Source organism: Mangifera indica, chromosome 10, assembly GCF_011075055.1.
Source record: "Mangifera indica cultivar Alphonso chromosome 10, CATAS_Mindica_2.1, whole genome shotgun sequence".
NCBI lineage: Eukaryota > Viridiplantae > Streptophyta > Magnoliopsida > Sapindales > Anacardiaceae > Mangifera > Mangifera indica.
The window spans coordinates 6,042,466-6,069,066 of NC_058146.1; the positions used below are offsets into that span (position 1 = coordinate 6,042,466).

A 26,601-nucleotide genomic window follows, 5' to 3' on the forward strand; every position below is an offset into this window, starting at 1 on the left:
ACTATTAAAATTAATTGAGTTTGTTAGTTATATTATTCTCCCCCTAAACCCTAAAAACTAACAATTTCCTCTCAATCTAAGTTTTAAGAAACAATATTTTTCTCCTAAGGTTTCCAATTTTCAAATCTAAATTTTCAATGTCGTTTCTTCCTCTTCAACGACCTCTAGGTGACACCTCTTCTTCTTTGGCACAACCTCCTTTTGGCGGCTCTCTTGGGCATAGTTGTCGATGAAGGTGTCTTTATAGACGACCACACCTAGGAGAGCCGTCGGAAAGAGGCCATGCCGAAGAGAAGAGGTGTCACCTAGAGGTCATTGGAGAGAAAGAAACGAAGTCAAAAAATTGAATCTGAAAAACTAAAAACCCTAGGGGGAAAATATTAGTTTTGAAAACTTGGGTTGGAGAAAATTATTAATTTTTAGAGTTTAGAGGGGCAAATAAAATCAAATTTAAGTTTATTTTTAATAATACAGACAAAATAATAATTTTTCCCTTGAAACCGTTAATTTTAACTGCTTATAGATGGATAAATGAGGTTTTCAAAGTTAACGAAGAGAAACTTAAGAAAACAACATACCTTCATTAGGAAGTAGTCCTTTGGCCTTCAAATAATTTCTTCACGGTTGGAGAACACCCTAGGCAGGAAGAAAACACCCGAGAGAAATCTGACTACATTTTTGATAGCCATAAAATTCCTAGGGGAGTCCACAAATCTGGAAGTGACAACTTCCATATCTAAGTTGTGAAATATGGGGCGATAATTGTACATACTTAGGGGCTTGTACAAATAACGAGATATCTCATTTATTTGTCATCGAATAATATAAAAGAGGAATCTAACTATATTTTTTGGACTTTGAAAAACAACAAAAGCAACTATGTGTTTTTTCTTTGTTTTTTTAACCGTTCATCATGTATCTCTCCATGAATTATTTTAATTTTAAAATTCGAGTAAATTACATTTTTCCACCCAAAGTTTAGTTTAAAAGTGTTGTTCCACTCTTAGTTGACATAAATAACATTTTTTTATCCAAAATCAAACTTTGTTTATAAAACTAAAACTGAGGGTAAAATAATAATTTTATAATTCAATAATTTTGAAAAAAATAAATCCTTTTACACTATCAACTTTAAATATTTAAAACATATTAATTTAACTAATAGAAAGGTTTAAAAATTCATAAAACAATCTCTGAAATCTTTTTGGACATTATAATCATAGTGTTACTTATGTAGAAATTATTTTATTCACCCCCATATTTTGGAAAAACTATATGACCCCAATATTTTATAATATTATATTTATATCTCTAGTTTATTGTATTATATTTGTTTTTTAGATATATAACTATCATTTTTTGAACTATCAAGGGATATATTACAATTTTAAAAATACCCTTAAACTTTTTTAAAATTTCAAAAAGCCCTTGGAATTACTATTCACCTATACAGGTTGAAAATCTTGTATGGCCCCAATAGTTTATAATATGAAATTTACACCCTTTATTGTTGCATTATATTTATTTTTTGGGGGTGTAATTGTTACTTTTAAACTATCAAAGGGCATATTAAAAATTTATAAAATATAAAAACACCCCTCAACTTTTTTGAATTTCCAAACCCCCCTTAAATTATCAGATTCACCCCAATTAAAATTGAAAATTCTATTATGACCCCCATAATTTGTAATAGGACAATTATATCCTTAATTTGTTGTATCCTATTCAATTATTTGGGGTGTAATTATTATTTTTGAAACTATTAAGTGACATATTAAAATTTCACAAATTTCAAAAATACCTTTATACTTTTTTTAAATTTTCAAAAACCTTTGAAAACTTTTTGTTACCAATTCTAACAATTTCAAAAATTATAGTTTGTTTATCCAAACATACAATTATATATCACTAACACATTTATCCATACTTCTTTTGTTACAATTACTATTAGGCCAAACAACTATTTCCCACCAAAGGTATGCTGCAATCTCAAGTTTCCACCCTTTAACTATGGAAATATCAAACACCCACCCATAGTCGATTAAATTTAACGAAACCCTAACTACTGAAAATTTAATCTCATTTCCCCTCCTAAAAGTTTAAAAACTAACATTTTTCCCTAAGCTAAGTTTGAAAAGATTGTATTTCCCCTCCTAGGGTTTAGTTTCCAAACCTTTTCACTTTCTCCGACGCCATCGCCGGCCGTCTCCCCCTCCCGATGATTTATCTTCCACCGACAGCCCCCCTCAACTCCACCCCAACCCATCCGGCGCAGAGAGACATTGTCTGGGAAGACGATCGTCTTCCCAAACGATGACGACTGGGAAGATGAAGAACTTCATTCTTCGTCTTCCATGACTTCTCCGACGTCGATCGGACATCCAAATGGGAGGAAAGAGATCGCCAAAAGGAGAGGATGTTTCGGGAGGGAGAGACTGTCGACAATTGAGCCAGAGATTTCAAAATGAAACCTTAGGGTGAAACTGCCATTTTTTAAAACTTAGGTTGAGGAAAAATTTTAGTTTTTAAAGTTTAGGGGGGCAAAAGAGATTATATTTTAGTTTATTTTTAATATTATAGAGAAAATAACGATTTTACCTTTACCACCGTTAATTTTAACTGCTCATGGGTGGGTGTTTGGTATTTCCATAGTTAAAGTGTGAAAACTTGAGATTGCAACATACCTTGGGTGGGAAATAGTTGTTTGGCCTTACTATTATCACTTGTTATTATTCTCGATTTGAAACCGAAAAGTGATGAAGAAGTTAAAGGTGAAAGAAAAGAATGATAAGTGAGACTTTATGTAATTTAGATATTTAAAGGGTTTATTCTTAATTTTTGTAAATTTAAAGTTTCTTTTAAATAAATGAAATAGTGTTAATAAAATGGTTATTTTGCTTCTTTTTTTCTTTTCAATAATCTTGTTTGATTTGGGATATAAAATGTTGTTTATGTCAATTAGAGGTGGAAAAATATAATTTACTCTTAAATTTTTAATAAAAATATATCGCCCAAATTTTTTTTATATTTTTCTTAGCAAAACTATCATCATCATCCTTGGCACTAGAAAAATAAAATAAAGAGAAAACAAAAGCAAAATTCTCTTTCTATCTCCATAAATTAAAGAGAAAAATAGAAAACAAAAGCAAAGAAGGTGGCAAAAGTTGGTTAAGAAATAAAAAAGGAAATGTTTTCATGTATTTTAAATCATGTTCTCACCCTTAGCAACAGGGAGAGAAGGTTGAATGTAATAGAAAGGGATTGGTGAGCATGAGATGGTGATAAATGATCATGGCAATGGAAGTCATCAACTTCATCAATGATATGTGTCTAGTTCGTGTGGGATTTATCATAAATGTTTATGTAATATGACTTTCTTATTATTTTATGTATCGCTTTTCTTTTACAGAAGTGAATGATAAGTGAGTAATTAGATTTTTCAAAGTTATGGATGAAAAATTATCATTTCATCAAAGTTGGGTGGGAAATGGGTCTTTTTTATAACGTTTATAGAAGGAAACTCACCTCAAAATTTGATATATTAAAATGATATTATTAATATAAATTTTCTTTAAATTCACTAGCTATTAAATCAAAATTCGAAGTTGGGCCGTGGATTGTGATTAGCCCAGGCCCACACGTGTTATTTCCAAATGCCAGCACATAATATTCCCATGGTGGAACGATTATGTGGCCTACAAAAGTCGCCTATGTGACTCTGGCAACTACAACACTTTTCTTGGCTAAATAGAACCAAACACTTGACACCAGTCACACCACGTATCGCACAAAACTTCGACAGCTCCTTTGTCCCCGAGGGAAAGGCATATCTGCTCAGTGGTCATTTGTATTCGGATAAAACGCTTTCTGCTACGTCACCTTATTCTCTCACTTAACTTTCCTTTCCATTTTCCCGCTAACCAAACAGCTTCTGTTCTACTGATTTTCTTTCTGTTACATGGCAGTTAAGTTACATTATCATTCCTTCGTCTCTAGTTCCAGGTATACTTACTTCCTAAGTACTTTTAGTCTTTGTTTTTGAATTATTCAGTGTTGTTGCTGATGTTTTTGCTAATTAATAATTAATCTTGTTAAATATCGTTTTATAATTGCTTTCGAAGGGCAGTTTTTGATTTTAAATTGAAATGAATCGTTTCTGTGCGTGATTCGAAATGGCGTTAGAGCTAATAAGAATTGACTGCTACTAATAATTTGGTGAAGTAAAGGAATAGTTTAGTTGGTTTCTCTATTTTTTTTCTTTTCTTCTTTTCAAAAAGATTGGGAACATAAGTGAATTTAGTGTTTTCTATATGATATTTTGTTGGTTACAATACTGAACACATTTTCTATGTTTTTAATTGTAATGCAGAAAATATGTTTGAAAAAATGTTAATTAACAGCTGCTAGTTACTTTGCTATCTCATTTCCGTGACTTTCTCACTAACCAAACAGGAGTATGTTTATTACACTGGCTGCTATTTTAATAGTAAACTTTGCGATTCAATTCAGTGTTACAGATTGCTTCTTCGTTTATCATAAGCATGTTGTTTTGGTTATAATAGAAAGAAAAAGGTGTGAAAATAAGGTCATGGTGTAGGGATGTTATGGATATATCATTTGACTAATTGCTTGTCTTGTTATAAAATGGACTAGGGATATCTAATATATGGAAGAATAAAGAAAGAAATAAATAAGATGCTCTATGCAAACTTTTTACAAGACTAGCAATATTTGCTTAAATCTGAGGATTGAGACAACCTGTAATCATAGCTTGAATTTTGTATATGCAGTTCATCAAATCCATGTCTTTCACGAAATTCAATTAGCACATGCATTTCCTTTAGAAAAGGGGCTGGGTTGGAGTACCTAGTTAGTAATTGTGGCAATGCAAGGAAGAAGAACTTTCTGAGACTTGCTATGTTTGATAAAGGAAATTACAGTCTTAATCACCACTTGGTGGGTTGTAGTAAAAATTTTGCGAACCTCTGTAAATCAAGAAGAGTGGGACATTTCTTGCCCCTTGCATCTGCAGATGATGGTGTAACTGTCAATGGAAGTCCTCAAGCAAGTACCGATACCAATGTTGAGGAAATCAAGGTTAAACTAAATCAATCACTCCAAGGCAAAGATTGCTGTGATGGACTTGTTCAATCTTTACACGACGCAGCTAGAGTTTTCGAGCTTGCCATTAAAGAACAAGGCTCACAATCAAACATGGCTTGGCTATCAACTTGGATGGGTGTAGATCGGAATGCATGGATAAAAACACTCTCTTATCAGGTTTTTCTACAAAATTTTGAAACTTATTGTTTGGTATACATTAGTGCTTCATAGCCATGCATGCATAGTGTCATATAGTTACTATATAATACATATTGATTGTGGACCTAAATGTTTGCATTTCACCTCCTCAATGCAACCCATCTTCTTATATGTTTGTCTTAAGAAATCAATATGTTGTAATTGAAAATTTGAGTGTCTGACATCACTTTGTAAATTCTCTAGTAGCTTTTTTCTAAAAGAAAAAAAGCTTTGACATTTGGTCATATTTATTGATGTGTACGTCTTATGAGAAGATGCATTCCTATGATTTCCATGTTCTTGTTTATCGATGTCAAAATCTTACCTCAACTTTCTCATATCTGTTCTATAATGCCATTGACGTGTTCTAAACTGTAAGAATCTATAATTCATATTTCTTCTTTTAGTTGTTTAATCTATTACTATTGCTTTTTGATGATTTTGTGTCTTTATTTTGGCATTGGAGACCACTTTTTATTGTATGATTTAATTGTATTAACTAGAGGAAGAAACAACCATTTTGCTTTTATCTCTTATTCCAATTATGTTCTTGGTTCAATATTGTTTTGTATAATATGGTTTATGATCCCATCATCAGTAGTTTGCTTAGTTTAATTAGGCTAACATTCTCCTAAGATTTGTGAAACCAAAGTGTGTTTATTGTTTGGTTATATTTAATTTTCAGTTTGACTAAGTAACCCATTAAAAGTTTATCCATTACCAGTTAGTGAAATGTAGGCACTTTTGCTACTAAAACCTATTTTTAAGATTTCATAGTGTTTGCTAGAGTACTTTTAGTTACAATCCAACATTTCCCCCCAACCCACCCACCCAAAAAAAAAAAAATTATAATCATAATAAGCATCACGATCATTGCTTTTCTTTGGCTAGCCTATTTCATAACATGTTTTCAAACTGTTTTGAAATTTCTCATTCCTAAATTTTTATGTTCAATTAGGTGGACTGCAATGGGACTTAAACACTGTTATTTATTTACCTATTTTGCTTCCCCCTGCCCACCACACCACCCCCCCCCCCCCCCCCCCCCCCCCCCCCTTTTCTCTCTTTCTATTGGCGGGAATGGCGAACTCTTTGTGCTAATTAACAAGCTAACGTTTTAACTTATCCATTCATTCTATATTTAATTGCAAACATCATTTAACATAGAGTTTCATAAATTTTCAGGCTTCTGTATATTCCTTATTACAAGCTGCAAGTGATGTCTCATCCCGAGGTGAAGATAGAGACAGGGATATATATGTTTTTGTCCAAAGAAGGTTGAATCAATTGTACTTGAGATCACCAGTCTTTGTTTCTCACTGGCATTTTAACATATTAGCCTTTTGTCAAGTTGAGTCTTTTATCTGTCCAAACCTTAAATTTTTTTTTAAAATCATTTATAAAAAACTCTCCTAACTAGAACTATTGCATACCAACACATGGCAGGCTCTCTCCTTTTGATGATACAAGGATATGACACTTGTTTCTTTATGTTGATTGAGAAGGAAGATAATTCACTTTGTATGTTATGATGGTTTAAAACAAGGAGAAAATATGCTGATCACAACCCTAGGAATTAAAAACAAATCCCTGAATTTAGGAGAAGAAATTTTCATCAAATTGGAAAGATATTATAGTAGATTGTATTTGGGCAAAGCAAGGCTACTAGAATCCTAGTTGGAAGGAAATGAATAGACTAATTTTAGGAAGTATCCTATAGTTGATTATTACTTAATAATGATGAAATTCCACACTTCCTCTCAAACTAGGTTGTAGATTTTGATTATTCCTAGCTTGGATATTAGGTCTTCAAAGTTAGTCCTAGGTAAGGCTTTGGTAAAGATGCCCATTTTTTGAAGGGTAGTATGTATGTAAGACCAATGAGAATATTTCTTCCTAAATTTTTTTTTATGAAGTGTCTACATATCTTCATATGTTTTGTTCTATCATGATAGGCCAAAACTTTGGCAATACTTATTGTGGCTTGAATACTAGACGTCTTCCTAGATTTTCTACTAGAATTTTTAGTTTGTCAGTGACCCTTTTTAGGCACATTTCTTCTCAAATTTTGTGTGTCATAACTCTAAATTTTGCTTTTGCATTGCTTCTAACATAACTGATTGTTTCTTAATTCGCCAAATAACCAAATTCCCCGTACATAAATGTACTAACTTGAGGTTGTTCTTTAGTCATTGATTGAGCCGTCCAAATTTGCACTTGGATAAACCTTAATGCCTTTGTTCTATGTCCTCCCAAAATAAAGGCCATTTCTTGGAGTCATTTTAAGGTAGTTGAGAATATGATAGACTTCCTCGATGTGCTCTCAATTGGGTTATTTGTGATTGATGTTAATAGGCATGTTTGTAGGTTTACAACTAATTATTTATACTTCTTTGGTAAATCAAGCATATACATCCATTAAGAAACTACAAATCCCATTTTTCTAATCCTAAGGAAGCATTTAAGATTTTCCAAATCCTTGATCTCTAACTCATGAGCAATTTATCTCTTAAATTTACTTATTAGTTAGAATGATGTTGTTTGCATACATCATGATGATGGAAACTTTGCCTTCGATTAAGTGTTTCACAAACAAAGTGTGATTGGCTTGACATTGGGAGTAGCCAAATTTTTTAACCACCTTGGTAAACCGATTAGACTAGGTGTTAGGGGACTGTTTAAGACCATATAGGAATTTCCTCAATTAGCAGACCTTGTTGATTTTCATTTTGCCTTCCAAACCCAAAGAAATCTCCATGTACACTCCTTCCAAATCACCAATAAGGAAAACGTTCTTGGTATCCAATTAGAATAGTTGCTAGTTTTGGTCGATTGCCAATTACAGAAGGACACGAATGGTGTTTAATATAACAAGTAGGGCAAGTTTCCTAATAGTCGATTATGTAGGATTGAGTAAATCCTTTAGCTATTAGTTTATTTTTGAATATGTCAATGTCTCCATTATCTTTGTACTTGATAGAGAAAATCCATTTGCACTCGATTTTTCCTTTTGTAGATCAATCAATTTCCATGTCCTATTCTTTTCAAGGGCACAAATTTCTTTTTCATTGGCTTTCCTCCACTCAAGTTTCTACAAAACGTCATGGACATTATTAGGACTCTAGACATCAGTAAGGCTTGAAGCAAATGCTTAAAATCTTAGAGATAGATACTTATTGGAGATAAAGTTATAAATGGGATGATTTGTGCATAAGTGAATTCATCTCTACAAGGCTATTAGCAAATCAAGATCATATAACTCATTAAGATTAGAATCTTTGTTAACTAAAAGTGTTTATGTTGTAGTTTAGTTTAGGTTTGGTTTTTGAGCAATTTTGCATTGTGAATGATGCTCTTTATCATCTTGAGTTTTCCTATTTCTTTTTGTATAGACAATGAACTCATTATTGTTTACAATCTAAAACAAATCATAAATGAAACGTTGTTTGGTTTGATATTGTTGGGGAAAAGATTTAGAGAAGAGAAAATAGGTTGGGGTATCATTTGATGTTCTAGATTTGTTTGAGGCTTAATATGTGTTTGGAGTCCAGACAACCAATTTGTTGTATCCCAAAATTAATATTCAATATTGAGATTCTCCCTCCTTAATATCAGTTTTTTGGTAGTAAGATTTATTTTCAATGAATATTACATTCATTGAATTTTAGATTTTTTTGTGACAAGAGAGTAGCATTTATAGCCTTTCTAGTTTGGTTATATCTAGGAAGGTGCACTTGATGGCCTTGGGATCAAGCTTATTTCATTGTTGTTGGGATATCTGAACAAAGATGAAACAACCAAATGCTTTGAGTGCAATAATGGAGATGAGTTGAGTGTTCGTATAGGATTAAGGAAGACTTCACTTGGTATTTGGAAGTTTAAGACATTAGAAGACATTATGTTGATTAGGTAAGTTGCTATAAGAACTGTTGGAATATGTACGTCCCACATTGGGAAGAAAAAAAATAAAAGAGTATATGATGTAGTAGGTATCCAAGTTAGAGTGACTTAAGTCATCTTAACAATTAGAACTAAAACATGTTAAATCTCATAATTAATAAAGATGTTGACTTAAATCATTTTAACAATTGGGAACCAAAACATGTTATAACCCATGATTAATGAAAATGTTTTTCCACACTCGTAAAAAGGCCCCAAGATTTTTAACAACTTCTCACTAGAAGAATTTTGTAACATTGGTGTGAGAGCCTTTTTCATTTTAAGTAGGTGTCTGTTTTTCTTTTCAACTATCGTATTTTGTTAAGGATAATCAACACATAAGCTTTGGTGAATTATGATAGGAACCCAACCCTTTATTCATCTAAAACAAAAAAGTAAAGCACAAAAACATAATAACTAAAAAATATTTTATTAATAAGAAAGTTACAAAGATAAACCGAACAATTCGAGAAGTTCGAAACCTCTCATTCTAGACAATTTGAAAAGTTTGGGGCCTCTCATTTTTTAGCAATTTAAGGTGCTAGAGACCTCTCTGAATCAACCAAAATTGACTGTTCAAATTACAAAACCCTAATATATTTTTTTCGTCTCCTTCTTTTGAAACCTGAAGGCCTTATTTATAATAAAACTACTTTAAACTATCCTGTAGATTGAGGACAAGTGTCCCAATCATAACATTTTTCTTCCTTTTAAAATTGTCTTGTCCTCAAGGTGGGTAATTTTTCTTTTCTCTTCATTTTTTTTTTTTTGATTTTTTTTAGGTACCCCCTTCTATATATATGTAGATTTTTTTCCCTTCATTTCAGTTTCCCATGCCTGCCAATTGTTCCCTACTTTTCTATTTAATTTTTAGTTTCTTTTCCTAATCATCCAACTTTCTACAGCTTTTTCCATAATAAACGCCACCTGCTTTTCTTCTCTCTCTTTTTCTTTCATCTACTTTCTTCTCGGCTTCGTCTTCTCGTTTCAGCTAGCTCTCCATTGTTTCCATTCTATCTTCTTCTCTTCTTCTTTTGTTTTTGTTTTCGGACACTTTTCTGGCATGCGTTGTCAACTTATTTTTTTTGCTTCTTCCACTTTTGGTGGAGTTTTGTCCATAGTCGGCCGGAGTTTTATCACAAATCCGTCACCGCGTCGTTGATCTCGTTCAGATTTTGATTTTTTTTTTTGTCGCTCTCTTTTCTTCTTCTTTTGTTTTCTTTTTTATGGCCACCTTTCCAATGTCGATTCTAGTAACTTTTCATTTTTTCGATTGTCGGTCTGTCTGCCATGTCAGATCTACTGCTCTGATACCATTTAATAGAAACTCAACCTTTATTCAACAAAAACAGAAAATAAAACACAAAAAATATAGTAAAATAAAAACTATTTTATTAATTAGAGGGTTACAAAGATAATCTGGATAATTCAAAGAGTCCGGGACCTCTTATTCCTAATAGTTTGAGGAGTCTGGGTCAATTCGAGGTGTCATAGACCTCTTTGAATTAGCCAAAATTGACTATTCAAATTACTAAACCCTAATATATATTTTTCTCTTCTCTCTTTTGAAACCTAAAGACCTTATTTATGATAAACTATCCTATGGATTGAGTACAAGTGTCCCATTCCTGTCAAATTATTATTCCCTCTTTTTGCGAAAATTCCCCAATAGTAGAATCAAAGTAATCTCTTGCAGTATCTGTTATTGGTATTTGGATATTGGTTTGGAATTACATATGAATAATGTTAATTGAATTTTTTATAGATTTGGCTCACTTTTGATTTTTCTTTCGTGAGGGAAATCCTTCAGATTCTAGAGTGATAATCTACAAAGGACCCAAACCATCTAGTTTGTGTTATATTTTTTATTCTAGGTGGCCCCTAAATATCACTATGTATAATGGAAAAAGGATGAGAAGATTTATATAGTCGGATTAGATAGGAGTTACTAGTATACTTGGAAAATTAACAGGTTTCACACCGAAATGAGTTTGAATTTTTGCCAAACAATGATGGAAGATTTTTCTTTAGATACAAGAATTAGTATGTCCCATAACATCCTCATTTTATTTAGAGTAGAAAAAAAACCTTTTCCCCATAATTGTTTGTTAAGGTTATCTCCTAAGAGAATTATTTACTCTAAAGAGGTAGAGTCCTACGCACCTTTCAACATTGTCAATTGTCTTCCCCAAACCAATTCCTAAAAGCACATGGATTAGTTAAAAATTTGGCAGCACATTTTCTTGCCTCAATGAGCTTACTAATGGACAGCTAATTAAAATCTAGGCTAGGGACTAAGAGGTTTGATTCAAGAATAAGATCTTTAAAAATTATAACAAAACCTGAACCAACCACCTTGGAGAGAACCATCAACAATCCAAACAAAAAAATTTCATGACCTGGATAATATTAATGAAATATAGAAGCATCCCTAATCATGTTATCTGAAGCCTTTGAGTCCACAATCTATGAGTTTTTATTATTTTTTTGGGTCACTAAAAGCAATTATGAAATTACCTTTGTGTTAAGGTATTAGTGGCAAATGGAGTAGGAGAGGGAGATGAGACTTGCAGTGACTATTGCAACATCTTTTGTAATGCTTCTAACTATTCCTTGCTAAATGGGTTGGGATTTGCATAATTTTGATTTTTGGCAGTGGCTGCTCCAATGAGATAGTCCTTTTTGCCTTTTCCACAAATGAGCATCCTGATCGATTAAGACCATTGGATGAAGTTCTATTTGTGGAGCTTGTGGCAAATTATTTGGAGAATGATCTTGATATGGATCTTGGGAGAATCACATCTCAAAAGCTAGTTATTGAGATTGGAGAGTTCAAGACTATATAAATCTCATACTTTTCAATTTGAGATTTAAGTCTCATATCTTACACTTAGGATCCTAACAAATCCCTTTTGGCAAGTTGCTATCGGTGCCAACAACGACCACTGGAGTGGAGGTGACCTTCAATGTTGAACTTTCTTTCCCGCCTACCATATCGGACTTTGATTGTCCTGAATTTCAAAGCTTAATTTGAAAGCTTTGATACCATGTTGATTGAGAAGGAAGATAATTCACTTCATTTGTTATAAGGGTTCAGAACAAGAAGAATAAATAGGCTGATGGTAGCTCTAGAAAAGGAACACAGATCCCTGATTTTCAAAGATGTCTACATCAATTCAAAAGAGGAAATACGGTACATTGTGATCAAGTATAAAAAGCTACTAGAATCTTACCTAGAAAGAAACAAATATATTTTAAGGAAGTATCCTATAGCTGATTATTACTAAATAACGATGAAAGTCTACACTTTATTTGGGTACTGATGCTTATTTATATTTTAAATCATTATTGGCATTAATTCTTTGTCTTTCATGGCTCAGTTTTTTGGAAGCTCAGTTAAAAAGTTTCAGAATTTTGAAACAGGCATCACTATTCACTTTCTAATTATCCTAAACCCTGGCTAAAAACTTGCACTTTGCTAATCAGTGAGACTATCAAAGATCTTCTGCAGTTACTGGTTGTGTTTGTCCCTTTTGTAATTTAAGTAAAATCTAATTGTAATGTTGGTTAATATGTGTTCCCATTTGATGCCATTTATAGATTATCTGTAGTGAGAGATCCAATTTGTCCTTCAATTTAGTGAATTTGATTTGACCATCGCACTGTTGCAGCTTATTGCGACAATCTGCTCCTCTAGAGAGCATAATTAGGGAGAAACTATCAGCCAAGCAACCTGAAGCTTATGAATGGTTTTGGTCTGAGCAAATTCCAGTGGTTGTGACATCCTTTGTGAATTATTTTGAAGAGGACCAGCGTTTTGCTGCTGCTACTGCTGTGTATGTTTCTACTTCTGTGTTTTTTCTTGTTGAAGTTTATAAATTAATTGATGACTGAAAAGTTTCCTGTGGTAATAGTTTTACTTTTAAATTTGAATTCAGGACTGCGAAAGGTATGTCCTTGGGCTCTGGAAATGCTAGCGACATTTCACTCCTCATGCTTGCATTGACCTGCATTGCTGCAATCACAAAACTTGGTCCAGCCAAAGTTTCTTGTTCTCAGTTCTTCTCCATGATTCCTGATGTAACTGGTAGATTCATGGACATGCTGGTTGATATTATTCCCATACACAAAGCTTATGATTCTGTAAAAGAAATTGGTCTCCGCAGAGAATTTCTTGTCCATTTTGGTCCTCAGGCTTCGGCATGTAGAGTGAAGAATGATCAGGGTTCCAAAGAGGTTATTTTTTGGGTTGATCTTGTACAGAAGCAGCTTCAGCGAGCCATAGATAGAGAAAAAATATGGTCAAGACTAACGACATCCGAAAGCATTGAGGTGAGTGATCACCTTTAAGAGAGAATCCGTGGTTTTGTCAACCCTTCAAATGGTGGTATATTGAATGAAAAATATGAACAAGATATGTTTGATACCAATTTTCCCCTAGGAAAATGCAAGCGTGTAGGAGCAATAATATGTTATGATGAGAAGATTTTATTGATAGTCAAAATAATCACCAATATATGCTGTTGGTTATCTTGTAGGAATAACGGTTAGGATATGTTAGGAAGAAGAAAAGGGAAGAAAAGGAGTTAGATTAGGAAGTGTTGAGATCCCATTCATCTTCTATTTTCCTTTATACATTTTGATTTCATTCAAATTCTCATGAAATGTGCATATATATCCAGAAAGCTTGAACTGAAGCATACACTCATTGGATGTTCTCCACCTATTACTTTTTCTCCACCATTTATTTCTGTAAGTTTATCTATTTCGGTGGCCTGACTGGGAAAAGAGAATCTAGAAATGTTGTAAAAGTGTAAAAGTCAACAGTATGTTTCTCCTACATAAGTATGTTATTGAAATCATTTTACATCACTTGGAAAAATTAAAATAAAAAATCACTTTTAAATGAAATGCTTAACATGACAGATGACTGGTGACTATGCTAAATTCCTGTACTGTTCTGCATGGATGCACTATCAACATTTAAAACCTGTTATCCAAAGTATACAATGATTTACTGCAGGTTTTGGAGAGAGATTTGGCAATATTTGGATTCTTTATTGCCTTAGGCAGAAGTACACAGTCCTTTCTATCTGTAAATGGATTTGATGTCATAGACGATCCCCTTGAAGGCTTCATTAGGTAACTTTTGGTATATCACAAGTTTCTTTTCTTTCAGGTCTATTTTTGCGTTTTATGGTTTCTGTGTTTGTACTCAGTTTCTGGTTCCTTGATGTAGGTACCTTATTGGAGGCAGTGTGTTATACTATCCTCAACTCTCAACAATAAGTTCTTATCAATTGTATGTGGAGGTCAGCATGTATGGTTATTCCCAACACATAAACGTGCTTCATGTTGAATTTTTGTAACCCATCATGCCTTTCAATTGACAGGTAGTTTGTGAAGTGCTGGATTGGCTTCCTTTCTATAATGGTAACATTGGCACCCCAAGACAGTCCCATGGCCACAAAAGCAAACGAGAAGGTCCCCCTAATGCTGAAGCTATCCCCCAAGTATTAGATGTGTGCTCTCATTGGATTCAGAGCTTTATTAAATACAGTAATTGGCTGGAGAACCCTTCAAATGTTAAGGCAGCAAAATTCTTGTCCAGGGGGTAATATAGCTTATTGTTCTCTATTTATAGAATGATGCAGGATCTAATATAAATAAAGTAATTTTAACAATCTTCCATCTTTAATGTCTAGGCATAACAAGTTGACAGACTGCATGAAAGAATTTGGCATGTCAAAGTGAGCTGATTTTTTTTTTTTATATAATTCTCTCTTTTCCTCTTTCTCTCATATGCACATAGATTCACAATTCTTACAGGGATATGATATGGAATCAGTAATATATTGTCTGAATGTATAAACTGGTCAATGAAATATTGGTTACACATCAATATTTACAACTTGCAAGATTCTTGAAGAGCTGTCAGAATGCTTTACTAGTTTGAGGAGGTTTGAATTCAACCAGTATGAAAAAAGCAATATTCTGAGAGTTTGAGGAGAGTCCTAGGAAGATTCTATTAAAGTTGGAATAAGATTCTCAGAGGCAGTATTTTTTAGTTGATAAACTGCTATCGGAGTTTCATGAACCATTTTCGTATTGCAGTGATTTGTTTCTTCTTCTTCTTCTTCTTCTTTTTTTAATTCAAGATTTTATATTGTTATTGTTGATTTATTTGAACTCTGTAGTATAGAAAATTTTGTAACCCCATTTTTCTCGTGTTAAATATTTGTCACAATTATAGGAACATTATAATTTTTAAATTGTTAGTGTTTTCAGATAATCCTTACACAGAAAATGTCTTGCAGAAGTGAGATGACAGAGAGCACTGAATCTGGAACTCATTCACCAGCTGAGAAAGATTCAGATTCTTTTGATAAGGTTGATCTTTTCCATTAAAATATATTCATTTACAAATCTAGCATATCTAATAGTATTATGTCAATTACTTTGTTATGCCTCTTCCTGCTAGATTTTTGCCAAGGGATTTCAAAATACTAGCATTCAAGCTGATCAATTAGTCATCAACTATGCATTATAACCTAATCTTTCAAATAATTCTTTAAACAAAATTTAACAAGTTGTGAAGTTAGCATAGTAATTTAGTGAGATATTGTGTTTCTTTGGCTGGTGAACTATTTGTGGAAGATTTTTCCATCACATTGAAAGGCCAACTTTGCTAAGTAGTTGAAATTGTGGTTTGAACTTGGTTTGCTTTTAGGTTTTTAAATCGCTTCAATAAATTAATCTTTTGAGATTTTGAAGATTTCATGTTAGGAATAATAGTAATTCATAAGCACTTCTAGTAGTAGATAATAATGTAACTGTCTTTTTACTTGGATAAGAGTATGATTACGAAAAAACAACTGGAAAGACACTACCTGTTCTAAATGGGTAGAAGTTAATTGTTGGCTTCTGTGTTGGACTTAGGGATATACATGTAAGCAATAGAATCCTTCACAAGCTAAGCATCATTGCTTTAGCATTTATACTCATGTTGAAAAATGCTCATTTAGCATTTTTCAGTGGGCTGATATTTGAGACCATATGATGCTATTTTTTTAAATGCTTAAAAAATAAATAAACTATGGTGTTCACTGGGTTTTGTGACTTGGTATTGATTAATTTCCATCAGTAAACAAAATCTTCTGTAATTACTCAGAAACTGTAAGGTTCTGATCAGAAAGTACACTGCATGATTAATGAATTTGATATTAAAATTAAGTACCGGTAATTTAACTCCTCTCAGTTGTATCATTTTACCTATATTTGGAAGCATGACTATAAAGGCTGACTTCATCTGTTTCAAGATTTAACATGTCTCAAAATTTGCCTACTGCAATATGCTCTGTATGGGTGGCCTTTCAATATTGGTGTTTAACCTGTATATGTGGGTTTAGCTTCCTATATGCTAGTCCTGCTATGCCGCCTTTATTCTGATTATGCAGTGTCATTTACATTCAATGTTAGGCATTGGAGAGTGTTGAAGAAGCTCTGATAAGACTTGAAAAATTGCTTCAAGAACTGCATTTGGCAAGTTCTAGTTCTGGAAAAGAGCAACTGAAAGCTGCCTGTTCTGATCTTGAGAAAATAAGAAAACTTAAGAAGGAGACTGAGTTCCTAGAGGCTTCTTTCAGAGCAAAAGTAGCTTCTCTTAAGCAGGCATTAAACACTTTCTTTTATTTACAATCATGCACCCAAAAACATTCTTTATTTGCTTTATTTTTCAGTTGAGACATTCTTTTTTTCTTAAAAATAAATATTGGTTGTACTTCAAAATAATACCCATGATTTGTCTTTTATGTTTATTACTATCAGTAATATGTTTTCAATGAATAAGTATGTTAATCACATACCTGTAGACCAGGAACCATCTAAGTTCAATGCATCCTCTTTGGAAACTTCTGTTCCTATTAATAGTCTGGTTGCTCATATTACTTTTGCTACACTTCTTCAAAGTGTGATCCTAATAAATCCTTGCTGATTAATCATTTTAACATCAAGTAGTAATTCAGCACTCTAGTACTCCCCTGTTCCGAAGAAGTCAGTGAAATAGGAAGCTCTTTGCTGGTTTTTTTTTTTTTTTTGGGGGGGGGGGGGGGGGGGGGGGGGGGGGAGGAATAAATTTTCCTTATATTCAATATTTTAATACTTAGTTAAAAAAAGTGTTACACTGATGTTCCATCCATGGGGCTCATTTATGTATATTCAGTATCTTTTTGAAATTTGAATATATTTCTTATTGCCATTGATACACTGATCTTCCAGGGAGATGATGACAGTGATTCCCAGTCTTCCAGTAGTGAACAGAAAATATACTTGAAGGGCAAAAAGAGAAGCACTAACATAATGCAAGATTGGGCCAAGAGGTATGAAGTTTCTGTGGTTGCCAACATGCTTAAACCTTCCTGTCGAGGGCATTGTTTGATTATATCACACTGAACTGCTAGTTCTTCTACTTTTTTCTTTTCAGTAAATCTCGTGGATTGTTGAGCTTCTTTATGTGCCTTCCCACCAGGAAGCCTGAGCCTGAATTATCCGTTGTCGATGAATATGTATGCTCAGTCTCCTTAATAAGTCATTTAGCGTTGTTGTCTTTGCAATTATTATTTCAGTATCATATTGTATACTTCCTTAATTATTTTCAGAAGTCTGTTGCCAACTGGATTAGTTAAAATATTGGTAGTATGTAAAGCCACAACATAAAAATTCCTTTCTCTGGAGTTTTCAATGTTTAATCAAATAATAAATGAAACTTCCTTAGAATATTGATGTAGCTTTCATGTATTTTAATGGTCCATCGAATTCTCAGTATTAACTATTTACTCAATTATCAGAAGCAAAATCGATGTATATCTTAACATTTTTCTTTCAGCCTTTGGAAGTTACTTGCCTACTGTTCAGTTCTGCTTTATAAACAGAAAATGGAATACATATTTGTTTCCATATAACCTATGATCCTTAAAGTTTAGATATTATTAGATCCTCTTTCCTGATTAGTAGTTATTGAGCCGAAATTTTCCATTGTGGAGTTACTAATAACCTCAGTTGAATTTGACAAAAGCTCATTCCAAATTTAGTTTTATTAGTTAAGCAAATAAAACATATTTAATGAAGCTTAGTATTATCTGTGTATTGCCTTGACGTGCTTTTATGAGGTTTTATTGGCTACATAAATTTTTCTTCAGTTCATGGGATAATAAACATTGATGCTTTAGACCAGACTTTGTTTAACTTTATTTAGTTTAAGAATGTGGAAATTCAAATATAATATTCCTGTTAATAGTTGGTGAGCTTTGTTAAAATTGGTCTGTGCAGGGAAATAAATATATTGGGCTGACAACTTCAAACGTAGGCGTTGCAAACTCAGAGTCCAATGAAATTCGCCGCTTTGAACTTCTAAGACATGAGCTTATTGAACTTGAGAAAAGAGTTCAAAGAAGTGCTGATCAGTCACAAAATGAGGAGGTATATCCAATAATTTGAGAACCAAGTTTTTTCATACATTGTTTTGGTTTTAGTTTTATTGTTAGAGATGTCAGTTTGAATACCATACTATATGAAAAAAGGCAAGAAGCTTATCCTGTGTAAATTTACAATGTGTTATATTCATATTTCTCCTTTCAATTTGTAATATTATGTTATTTTTATATGCATTTCCTTTAATTGTAGTCCTTTTGTGAACTTTAAAGAGAATTTGGCCAAAATGGAATATGTGCATCCCTTGTTGTGTCTCTTCTATTGGGATTGAATATTCCTATATGTGTAGGGACATAAACTTTGAGATATCTATACCAAATTGTTGATGCTTTCTAGTGAATTCAATGTTGTCTTGACACCTAGGTAATGCCCTCTTGATTTTGTCTTGGGATTTCTATTACCAAAAAGGTATATTATTCTAGCTTACTGATGCTTTATTTGAAAAAATCTCTCAGTGGCAAGGGGAGAGGATTTTTTGGTACTTTTAACTTGATATTTTTATAATGTCGGCAACACATTCCAATTGGCTAATTATAATTTTATCTTTTGCAGGATATAAAGGTTCTGAATGATGGTGCTAACCACAGTGATGCAGCTAGAGACACTCAAGTGGTCCAGGTTCAGAAGAACAAAAGTATCATTGAAAGATCAATTGACAAACTAAAAGAAGCTAGCACGGTATGAATATCTAACAAATTTCCAGCAGTCAATATCTTTGGCATGTCTAATTGTCTTTTCCAAATTCTAGTACTAAAATACATAATAAATGGGGTAAAAAATCACTTTGCAATTTGAATCTTAGTAAGTTTTTGTATAAAGGTAAGGTTGATAGACAATTTTGGGATATGGAGCATATTTTAAGTGTGAGTGAGAGACTAATTTGAACATCCCTTAATGTTCTTGTTACTTGGGCAAGGTTATGTGTTGAATCTTTGTGATAGGTGAGTCATGTGATTAGTTGCTCTTGAATTTACAATCCATGAGTTTGCAAAAATTCCATCCAAGATTTAATCTAATGGAAATACGAAGCTGACCTGAATGCGCCAATGAACATAACCTGATGGTTGTTCGGTGATCCCAAAAGAGCTCTTAACTTCTCAATCTCATTTGGGGGTGAATCCTCTTTGCTCTGAAGATTTTGCTTCCACATGTTGAGTTGTAGTTAAGTGCATTTGCCTTTGTTTTTTCAGTTGTAGGCCTTTGTTCCCCCATGCTTTGGTAAGAGATTATCCGTGAAGGTCACGAGTGTGTCTGACATTTTTGCAATAGGTGAAGTGATGCACCATAAGATGTCCCTATTGGTGGCTTCAAGACAGTTTGTCTTCATATTGTCAAAGTGTCAATGACAATTCTTGTTCTTGACTATTGTTTTTGGAATTCATAGTTGAGACTTGTAATGATTGGGGTTGGAGAATGATTCATTTTCTACTCTCCTTTGTATGAACTATGGAGAAAATTTCATAAAGATGGGAATTCCTTGGCAAGATTTTGAACTCATTTGGTCGAATTCAAATATTGAGGCCTGCAAAAAAATCATAAACGCGATCCTTTTCAATAAGTTTTTTTAGGATTACTACATCTTTAGGAGACTTTGTTACTATTTTGAGTTCTTAACATAGGGGTTTTAGCGTATAAGCATATTTTGTGGCTATCTTGTTTCTTGCTTTGCTCCCCAGTCTTGATTTTTGTTTTGTTCACTTGGATTGTTTCAAGAGCTTTCAAAAACATGTATGTTGAACGGTCTCTGGTAGGAACCAATTCTTATTCAACAAAAACATAGAATAAAAACACAAAATATACAATAGAATAAAACTATCTCATTAATCAAAAGATTACAAGGATAAAACGAACAATTCGAGGAGTTTGGGACTTCCAATTCTGGATAGTTCAAAGAGTCCGGGACCTCCCATTTTCGGTCATTCAAGGTGTCGGAGACCTCCCTGAATTAGCTAAGTGGGACCTCTAATTTTCTTTTGATTATAAAGAAGAATTTGGGACCTCTAATTTTCTTACCATTTGAGGCACTGGAGGCCTCCCACAATCAACCAAGATTGACTATTCAAATTATCAAAGCCTAATACATTTTTCCTTCCCCTCCCTTTTAAAACCTACACACTCTATTTATAATAAAACTAGCCTATGGATTGAGGACAGGTGTCTCAATCCTAACAATCTCCTATATAGCTTTTGTGCTGGATAAGAACATACATGTATCATTGATCTCTGGTGTCATTGAATTCCGCAGCCAAACCATAATCATTGAGGCTTCCTCATCCCAAGCATTAAAGAACGGATCTCCCCTTTTGGTCCAATTTTCAGAAGATGACTTAGCTTGCCTCTGTCTTTCAGGATAGTGTAAACAAGTTGTGGTCATTTCATATAATCTTCCCCCTCAATCGGTACACTAATTGAATTTGGTGCAGGTTTCCATTAGATTGTCATAGTTGCACTTCCCAAAAATGTGCAGTAGTAAGTGATTCAATAGCCTTAGACATTGGAAGTTTATATGAATTTATAATTCCCTTCCTGCCCTCTGAAAAGAAGCCAACAAATAACCGACAAGAAGAAACTTTTTAGCTGAAACTGGTCTTGAAAAACTGACAAGTCGTTTAGCACAGAAACTGTGCTTCTGAAAAATGACACATCGGTTAGGCTTGGTGGTTGAGTCTTCTCCTGGAAAAAATACACATTGGTTGGGTTTTCCTCTTCACAAAAGAAATTGACATGTCTAGATTTTCTTCTTCTAGAAATTCTGACAAAAGCACAGTGTGTCTCTTCATGATCCCCCACAATGCGAACCATATGATCAGGTGTCATAAGGGTCCAGCAATCACCACGACGTGCCAAATGGTGACAGACAGCGACAGGAAGTCAGGTGGCAACAGACACTGATGACAAGTTGGGTAGTGACAGACAGTGACGATGTGTCATGACAATGAAGGCCACCACAGAGCAACCGGGATCAGCTACAGCTACAGCCATGACAGCCATAGCAGTGAGAAACAATCAATGGCAATGACGGCACACTGAGAAAAGGAAAACAGTTTCCTAGAGCATTGATACCATATTGAAACAGAAATAAATAGATTGTTGAGACAGAAATAGATAAATTGAAGAGATGAATTAGAGAAAAACTGCCTCTTTTTTTATATTATGAACACAACTTCTAGGGCTGAATTTATACCACTGCTGATTGTGATATGAATTTGAACCAATGACCCTGGAATGACATCGTCGGCAACGGCTATTGTTACAACATAAGAAACAAAGTAACAACCAAATCCCTTGATTAGGGTTTCCACTCATATCTTTGCTAAAATAAATTTGCAGAACCCCTAAAAGGGCACTTTCTCTGATGTTTGCTGATAATTATTCTTTAAGTTGATATCTGAATTTAGAGTTTTCTGGTTCTTTACCTTTATTGCTTATTCTAAGAGGTGTTATGTCGTGAATTAATGAGCAGGATGTCTGGCAAGGAACTCAGCTTCTGGCTATTGATGTTGCTGCTGCCATGGGGTTGCTTAGGAGGGCACTGGTTGGAGATGAATTAACAGACAAAGAAAAGAAAGCTCTCCGGCGAACTCTCACTGACTTAGCATCTGTAGTACCTATTGGTCTTTTAATGCTTCTGCCTGTAAGTTAAATTCCTTTTCTCATTATTGATCTTCTGCTTATAGTCATTCATCTTCCTCAAATTCTCTTTAGTTGCTGTATCATGATTACATGAGTTTATTTACTTTTCTGTTCATATTGAATCAATAACCGTCTTTGATACATTAATTTGAGTATCGGTGGTAACACTGTTCTATTACGTACCTCCTGGGGTTCTTAGATGAGGTGCTTAAGTCTTAAATTTAGGAAGTTGAAGTATCTAACAGAATTTTGGTCTTAAAATTTTGGAAGTTGAAGTGTCTAACAGAATTTTGATCTTAAAATTTTGGAAGTTGAAGTGTCAACAGAATTTTGAACACCTGAAAGGAACATATAGACAAGTTTCATTCTAGTGGGTCTGTAGGTTCTTGATGATTTTACACATTTGGAGTAGCTTATCTTAACGCTGTGTACCACATCCTGGCCTTTTGGTACATTAATTTTAGGTCCATTGCAGTAACAGGCCCTGTTATAGGTTGCTGAATTGCTGGGCACATTAGTTTCTTGCTAACAAAAAAGCAGTGAAAATAGTAGGAAAGAATGGTGTGCTATCTATGCATAGATATTTAAGTCTCTTTGATTAAGGGAAATATTTATTTATACAGTCGCTTCACCTTTGATCATTGTGATGATGACAATCTGAAGGATAGGTTTTGTGCCACAGGTTACTGCAGTTGGTCATGCAGCCATGTTGGCTGCTATTCAGAGATATGTGCCAGCTTTGGTATGTGTTTTTCGCTGTAGCATTTATTTTTGTTGAAATAGATCTTCAGACTTCAAATCAGCACAAATCACAAAGCCAATTGTGTTGTTCATAACAGATACCTTCCACCTATGGACCAGAAAGGCTAGATCTCTTGAGGCAGCTTGAGAAAGTTAAGGAAATGGAAACCAGTGAAGTGGACCCTGATGAAAATGTGGGTGAACTAATCTGAGTAGCACTGGCACAATTTGTTAAAATACATCCCTAAAAAATTTGAATCCAGATCTCAAAGTGAGGTAATATTTTTGCCCAGGTAAAATCACTTTCTTCTGAATTCCATGGATAATAGGTAAGCATAGAGAAGCTCATTCCATGTGTCTGGCACTCCAGGTAGGCACCAATGGCTGCAGTCTTGGGGAGCACCAGCAGGGGTGCCTGGCTCACGATGGGATGAGGGGTGTCCGTCACTCCTGAACTCTGTCAGATATGTAATGTTTAATAACTGAACCTTCCTGTTTTTGTTTTTCATCTGCTTGATTACGTTTGAAATGAAACGGTTGTTGAGGGGCTCAACTCCAAGTCTTGTGGTGATTGTTTCTGGTTTTCTGTCTCTATCACAAAAACCTCCTTTATTCCATGCTCCATTCCTGCAAAGGTCATATGTAAAGCTAATTCTGGCTGTTCTTGCAGACATTCATGTACCCTCTTAGATTGAATACTCAAAAAGAGGTAAAAACATATTTTTATCCTAAAGTCTACTTAGAGCAATTTACTTTTATGTTCAGTAATGCTAACTAAAATGTACAGAAGTTTAATGCTTGCCTGTAATGTACTGGAGAGTAGCTTCTAAAGAAAGTGTGACTTCTTTCTTGATCTAGGTTCTTTATTAACCAAGACTTTAGGGTTTGCAGAGACCTTCGAAATGCTTCCATCACATCCATGGTCATATTTATCTTCCCTCCTTCCTGAAAATAGATGCCCCTAAGGACACAACACCTCTTTAATTTCCTGTAAGACAGTTAAGAGCTAGAAAATTTATGTGAGGGAAATTATAGTTCATACATCTTTGAAGTTTTATCTTCATTCCACCAATGTCCATCGTTGAATATTAGGATATCTGCTCCGATCCATTTTTTGGAAAACCAATGTAACTCGTCAACTCTAATTGTCCTTAGAACTTCCTGTGACGAGTTCTGTGGTGGGCGACCGATGACAACGAGGAAAGGTACTCTGTAATATTCAACTGTCATGTTGTATTCATAAAAACGCATAGAGAGAAAGCCCTTGTGTTTAGTTATGGGTTTTCCATTTTCCTCATATATTGTGGACTTGTTAGGAACCGCTTGAGCAAGCATGCACACGAAGGACTGCCACTGGTTTCTCCCAATTGAATCACCGGCAAACACTATCCGACCATTCCGGATCCGTTCCAAAAGATCACCTGCATTGAATCTGGGATTTGCAGGAACAATTAGTTCAATGACAAGAGATTAACAAAAGAGAGAAAGTAAAGCTGGTTAAGTTTATAGGCAGATGTGGTTATTTTATGGTTAAAACTTTGGCACGCGGCTCCCAAGTCAACAAACTTAAATCACAAGGAATAGTTGTCTAATTGGTGTCTAGACCAGAGTAATGATATAAAGAATTGTTTATTTGGCCATAAATAAGCACGGTAACAGAGATATCTCAGCACCCAGCCGACAACTCATGAATTCATTAGCCTGCCCTCCACTGTAGGGCAGAGTTGACAATATTGATCAACTGGCATACCTCTCTATGAATACACCAAATAGAGATAATAATTCAATTTACGAAATTGGGTCTTCAACCTATCCCTCTCTGAATCTAAGAGGGATTTTTTAATAAAGATATAAATAAGATGGTTAAAATCTCTATATGAGATGAAAACAGAGATAAATATATCTTCGGTTTGTCTTTTTTCAAACTTATCCCCACCCTCCCTAGCCTTAAACCATTAGGTATGGTACATTTATATCTATTATTTTTCTATTATATCTCTATCCAACCCATGACAAAAACTTGAAACATGAGGATTGAAATAGAGGTGTGCATGCATACCATAACCATGCATCAGATACCTTGGAAGATCACAGCCGTGTGGTTGCCATCGCCATTTAAGGTATTCTCCATCTTCCCGGCCATTCTGACGGCATCTAAAACCGGGATCCAGAAATGGGCAGTTTTCGTTGTACGATTGAAGACGGTAATAGTCATCACGAACCCATCTCCCATATGAGTAATCACAAACTCCTGCCAATGGTTTTTTATTGTTTGGTAAAATTTGAGGCCACAAACTAAAACGAAAAACAGTCTCCGGCTCGATTTCAAAAGAGCCTAATATAATTAAAATAACAGCCGACGAACTTAAGAGTAAAAAAAGGGCTAGAGTATGTTTAAATTTCGACTTAAGTATGAAGGAAAAAGAGTGGAAGTTCCTCTCAAATATGGACTCATTCGAGTTAGAGGGAGGAAGATCCATAAGAAAAGGATGAATATGAATGAGAATGAAAGAGAGGAGTTGATGGAGAAGATTAATGGCTAAGGATTTGCCTTCTAAATATAGAGATTGACTTTAAATTTTTGGTAAATTAATCAGCAAATCTAAATCATGATTAATTAATTAAACGTTTTAAGAGACTACGTGCATGGCATGTTTTTAACTTCCATATTAGACAATTGTTCGCACCCCTCAAGTTTGGGAGTATTACCTCGCGGTCCTGTAATTTAAAACATTACGATAGAACCACTGATTCTAATATGCCTTTACTTTAGACCACAAGCTCTAGGTGGATGAAATCAATTATATTACCCTTAAGGGATAGTTTGAGTGATAAAAATATGAGATTCCAAGTAGGGGAGTGAGAGTTTAAATTTATTTCGACAATATTTTAAAATTAAATTTTTAACTTATTTGATACAATAATTATGGGATTAGTCATTGAACTCTAGATTTTATTTATTTGATATAGTCAATTCAATCTCAAAAGGATGGTTTAAATCAAGTAAAGTTTTCATGTTACAAAAAAAATTAATTTTATCTTTCACGGTTTTTTTTACCCTTATAACAAAATGTTTAATTAAAGAGCAACTATGTGTACCCACTTTGGGTATACAAATGTATGCACATTCATATGTGTCATCATATGATTGGTTATTATTTTATTCTTAATTCAAAATCATTCAATCACATGATGACACATATAAATATGTATATATTTGTGTACCTAAAGTGGGTACACATAGTTTTATTGTTAATTAAATAACAAATACTTTGACCAATAAAATTATACGTATATTTTTTTGTTTATATAATGATTTATCATTTGTATATCTAAATTATGTATAATATATATATATATATAGTCGCCCTTACTTTGACGCCAAAATCCTAACAAAAAGGGTTTTTTTTAATTTTCACTATAACTACCGAGGCTTTATTTTTAAGTCTACTTTAGGGGCAATATTGATATTAACCATTGTTTCAATTAAAGAGATGA

At 33.8% G+C, this 26,601-nt stretch overlaps 2 protein-coding genes across 8 annotated transcripts; one reads left to right on the plus strand and one right to left on the minus strand.

Annotated features, from left to right (window-relative positions):
- The first annotated feature begins 3,717 nt into the window (after positions 1 to 3,717).
- On the plus strand, positions 3,718 to 23,836 carry LOC123228112. Of its 7 annotated transcripts, none has more exons than XR_006504614.1 (19): positions 3,719 to 4,002; positions 4,791 to 5,280; positions 6,487 to 6,578; positions 12,912 to 13,076; positions 13,179 to 13,572; positions 14,264 to 14,382; positions 14,480 to 14,552; positions 14,634 to 14,854; positions 14,946 to 14,990; positions 15,558 to 15,630; positions 16,720 to 16,911; positions 17,518 to 17,618; positions 17,723 to 17,804; positions 18,568 to 18,717; positions 19,282 to 19,407; positions 22,193 to 22,363; positions 23,045 to 23,104; positions 23,202 to 23,396; positions 23,474 to 23,836. XR_006504614.1 is itself a non-coding variant. In XM_044653342.1 (18 exons), the coding sequence occupies exons 1-18, from the start codon at positions 3,959 to 3,961 to the stop codon at positions 23,313 to 23,315; spliced, it is 2,712 nt and encodes a 903-aa protein (XP_044509277.1). In that variant the 5' UTR covers positions 3,719 to 3,958; the 3' UTR covers positions 23,316 to 23,444. The 7 variants fall into 7 exon arrangements, 2 of the variants coding, with proteins under 2 accessions (XP_044509278.1, XP_044509277.1); XR_006504613.1 differs by having other exon boundaries at positions 23,202 to 23,379; XR_006504615.1 differs by having other exon boundaries at positions 16,720 to 16,893; positions 23,202 to 23,379.
- Positions 23,279 to 25,628, minus strand: LOC123228114 (protein trichome birefringence-like 8). The gene is made up of 4 exons (XM_044653344.1): positions 25,183 to 25,628; positions 24,146 to 24,535; positions 23,906 to 24,064; positions 23,279 to 23,730 (listed from the first exon to the last, which is right to left on the minus strand). Exons 1-4 carry the CDS (start codon positions 25,581 to 25,583, stop codon positions 23,403 to 23,405), a joined length of 1,278 nt encoding a protein of 425 aa, XP_044509279.1. The 5' UTR covers positions 25,584 to 25,628; the 3' UTR covers positions 23,279 to 23,402.
- Positions 25,629 to 26,601: the final 973 nt, after the last annotated feature.

Bases quoted from the DNA above. Each gene is read 5' to 3' on its own strand.
- LOC123228112 (XM_044653342.1), top strand. From the start codon at position 3,959: ATGGCAGTTAAGTTACATTATCATTCCTTCGTCTCTAGTTCCAG. The intron at 13,077-13,178 runs GTATGTTTCTAC...ATTTGAATTCAG, and splicing joins TTTGCTGCTGCTACTGCTGT to GACTGCGAAAGGTATGTCCT. The intron at 23,105-23,201 runs GTATGTGTTTTT...TGTTCATAACAG, and splicing joins AGAGATATGTGCCAGCTTTG to ATACCTTCCACCTATGGACC.
- LOC123228114 (XM_044653344.1), bottom strand. From the start codon at position 25,583: ATGGATCTTCCTCCCTCTAACTCGAATGAGTCCATATTTGAGAGGAAC. The intron at 24,536-25,182 runs GTATCTGATGCA...TGCAAATCCCAG, and splicing joins CACGGCTGTGATCTTCCAAG to ATTCAATGCAGGTGATCTTT. The intron at 24,065-24,145 runs GTATGAACTATA...TTGTGTCCTTAG, and splicing joins GAAGATAAAACTTCAAAGAT to GGGCATCTATTTTCAGGAAG.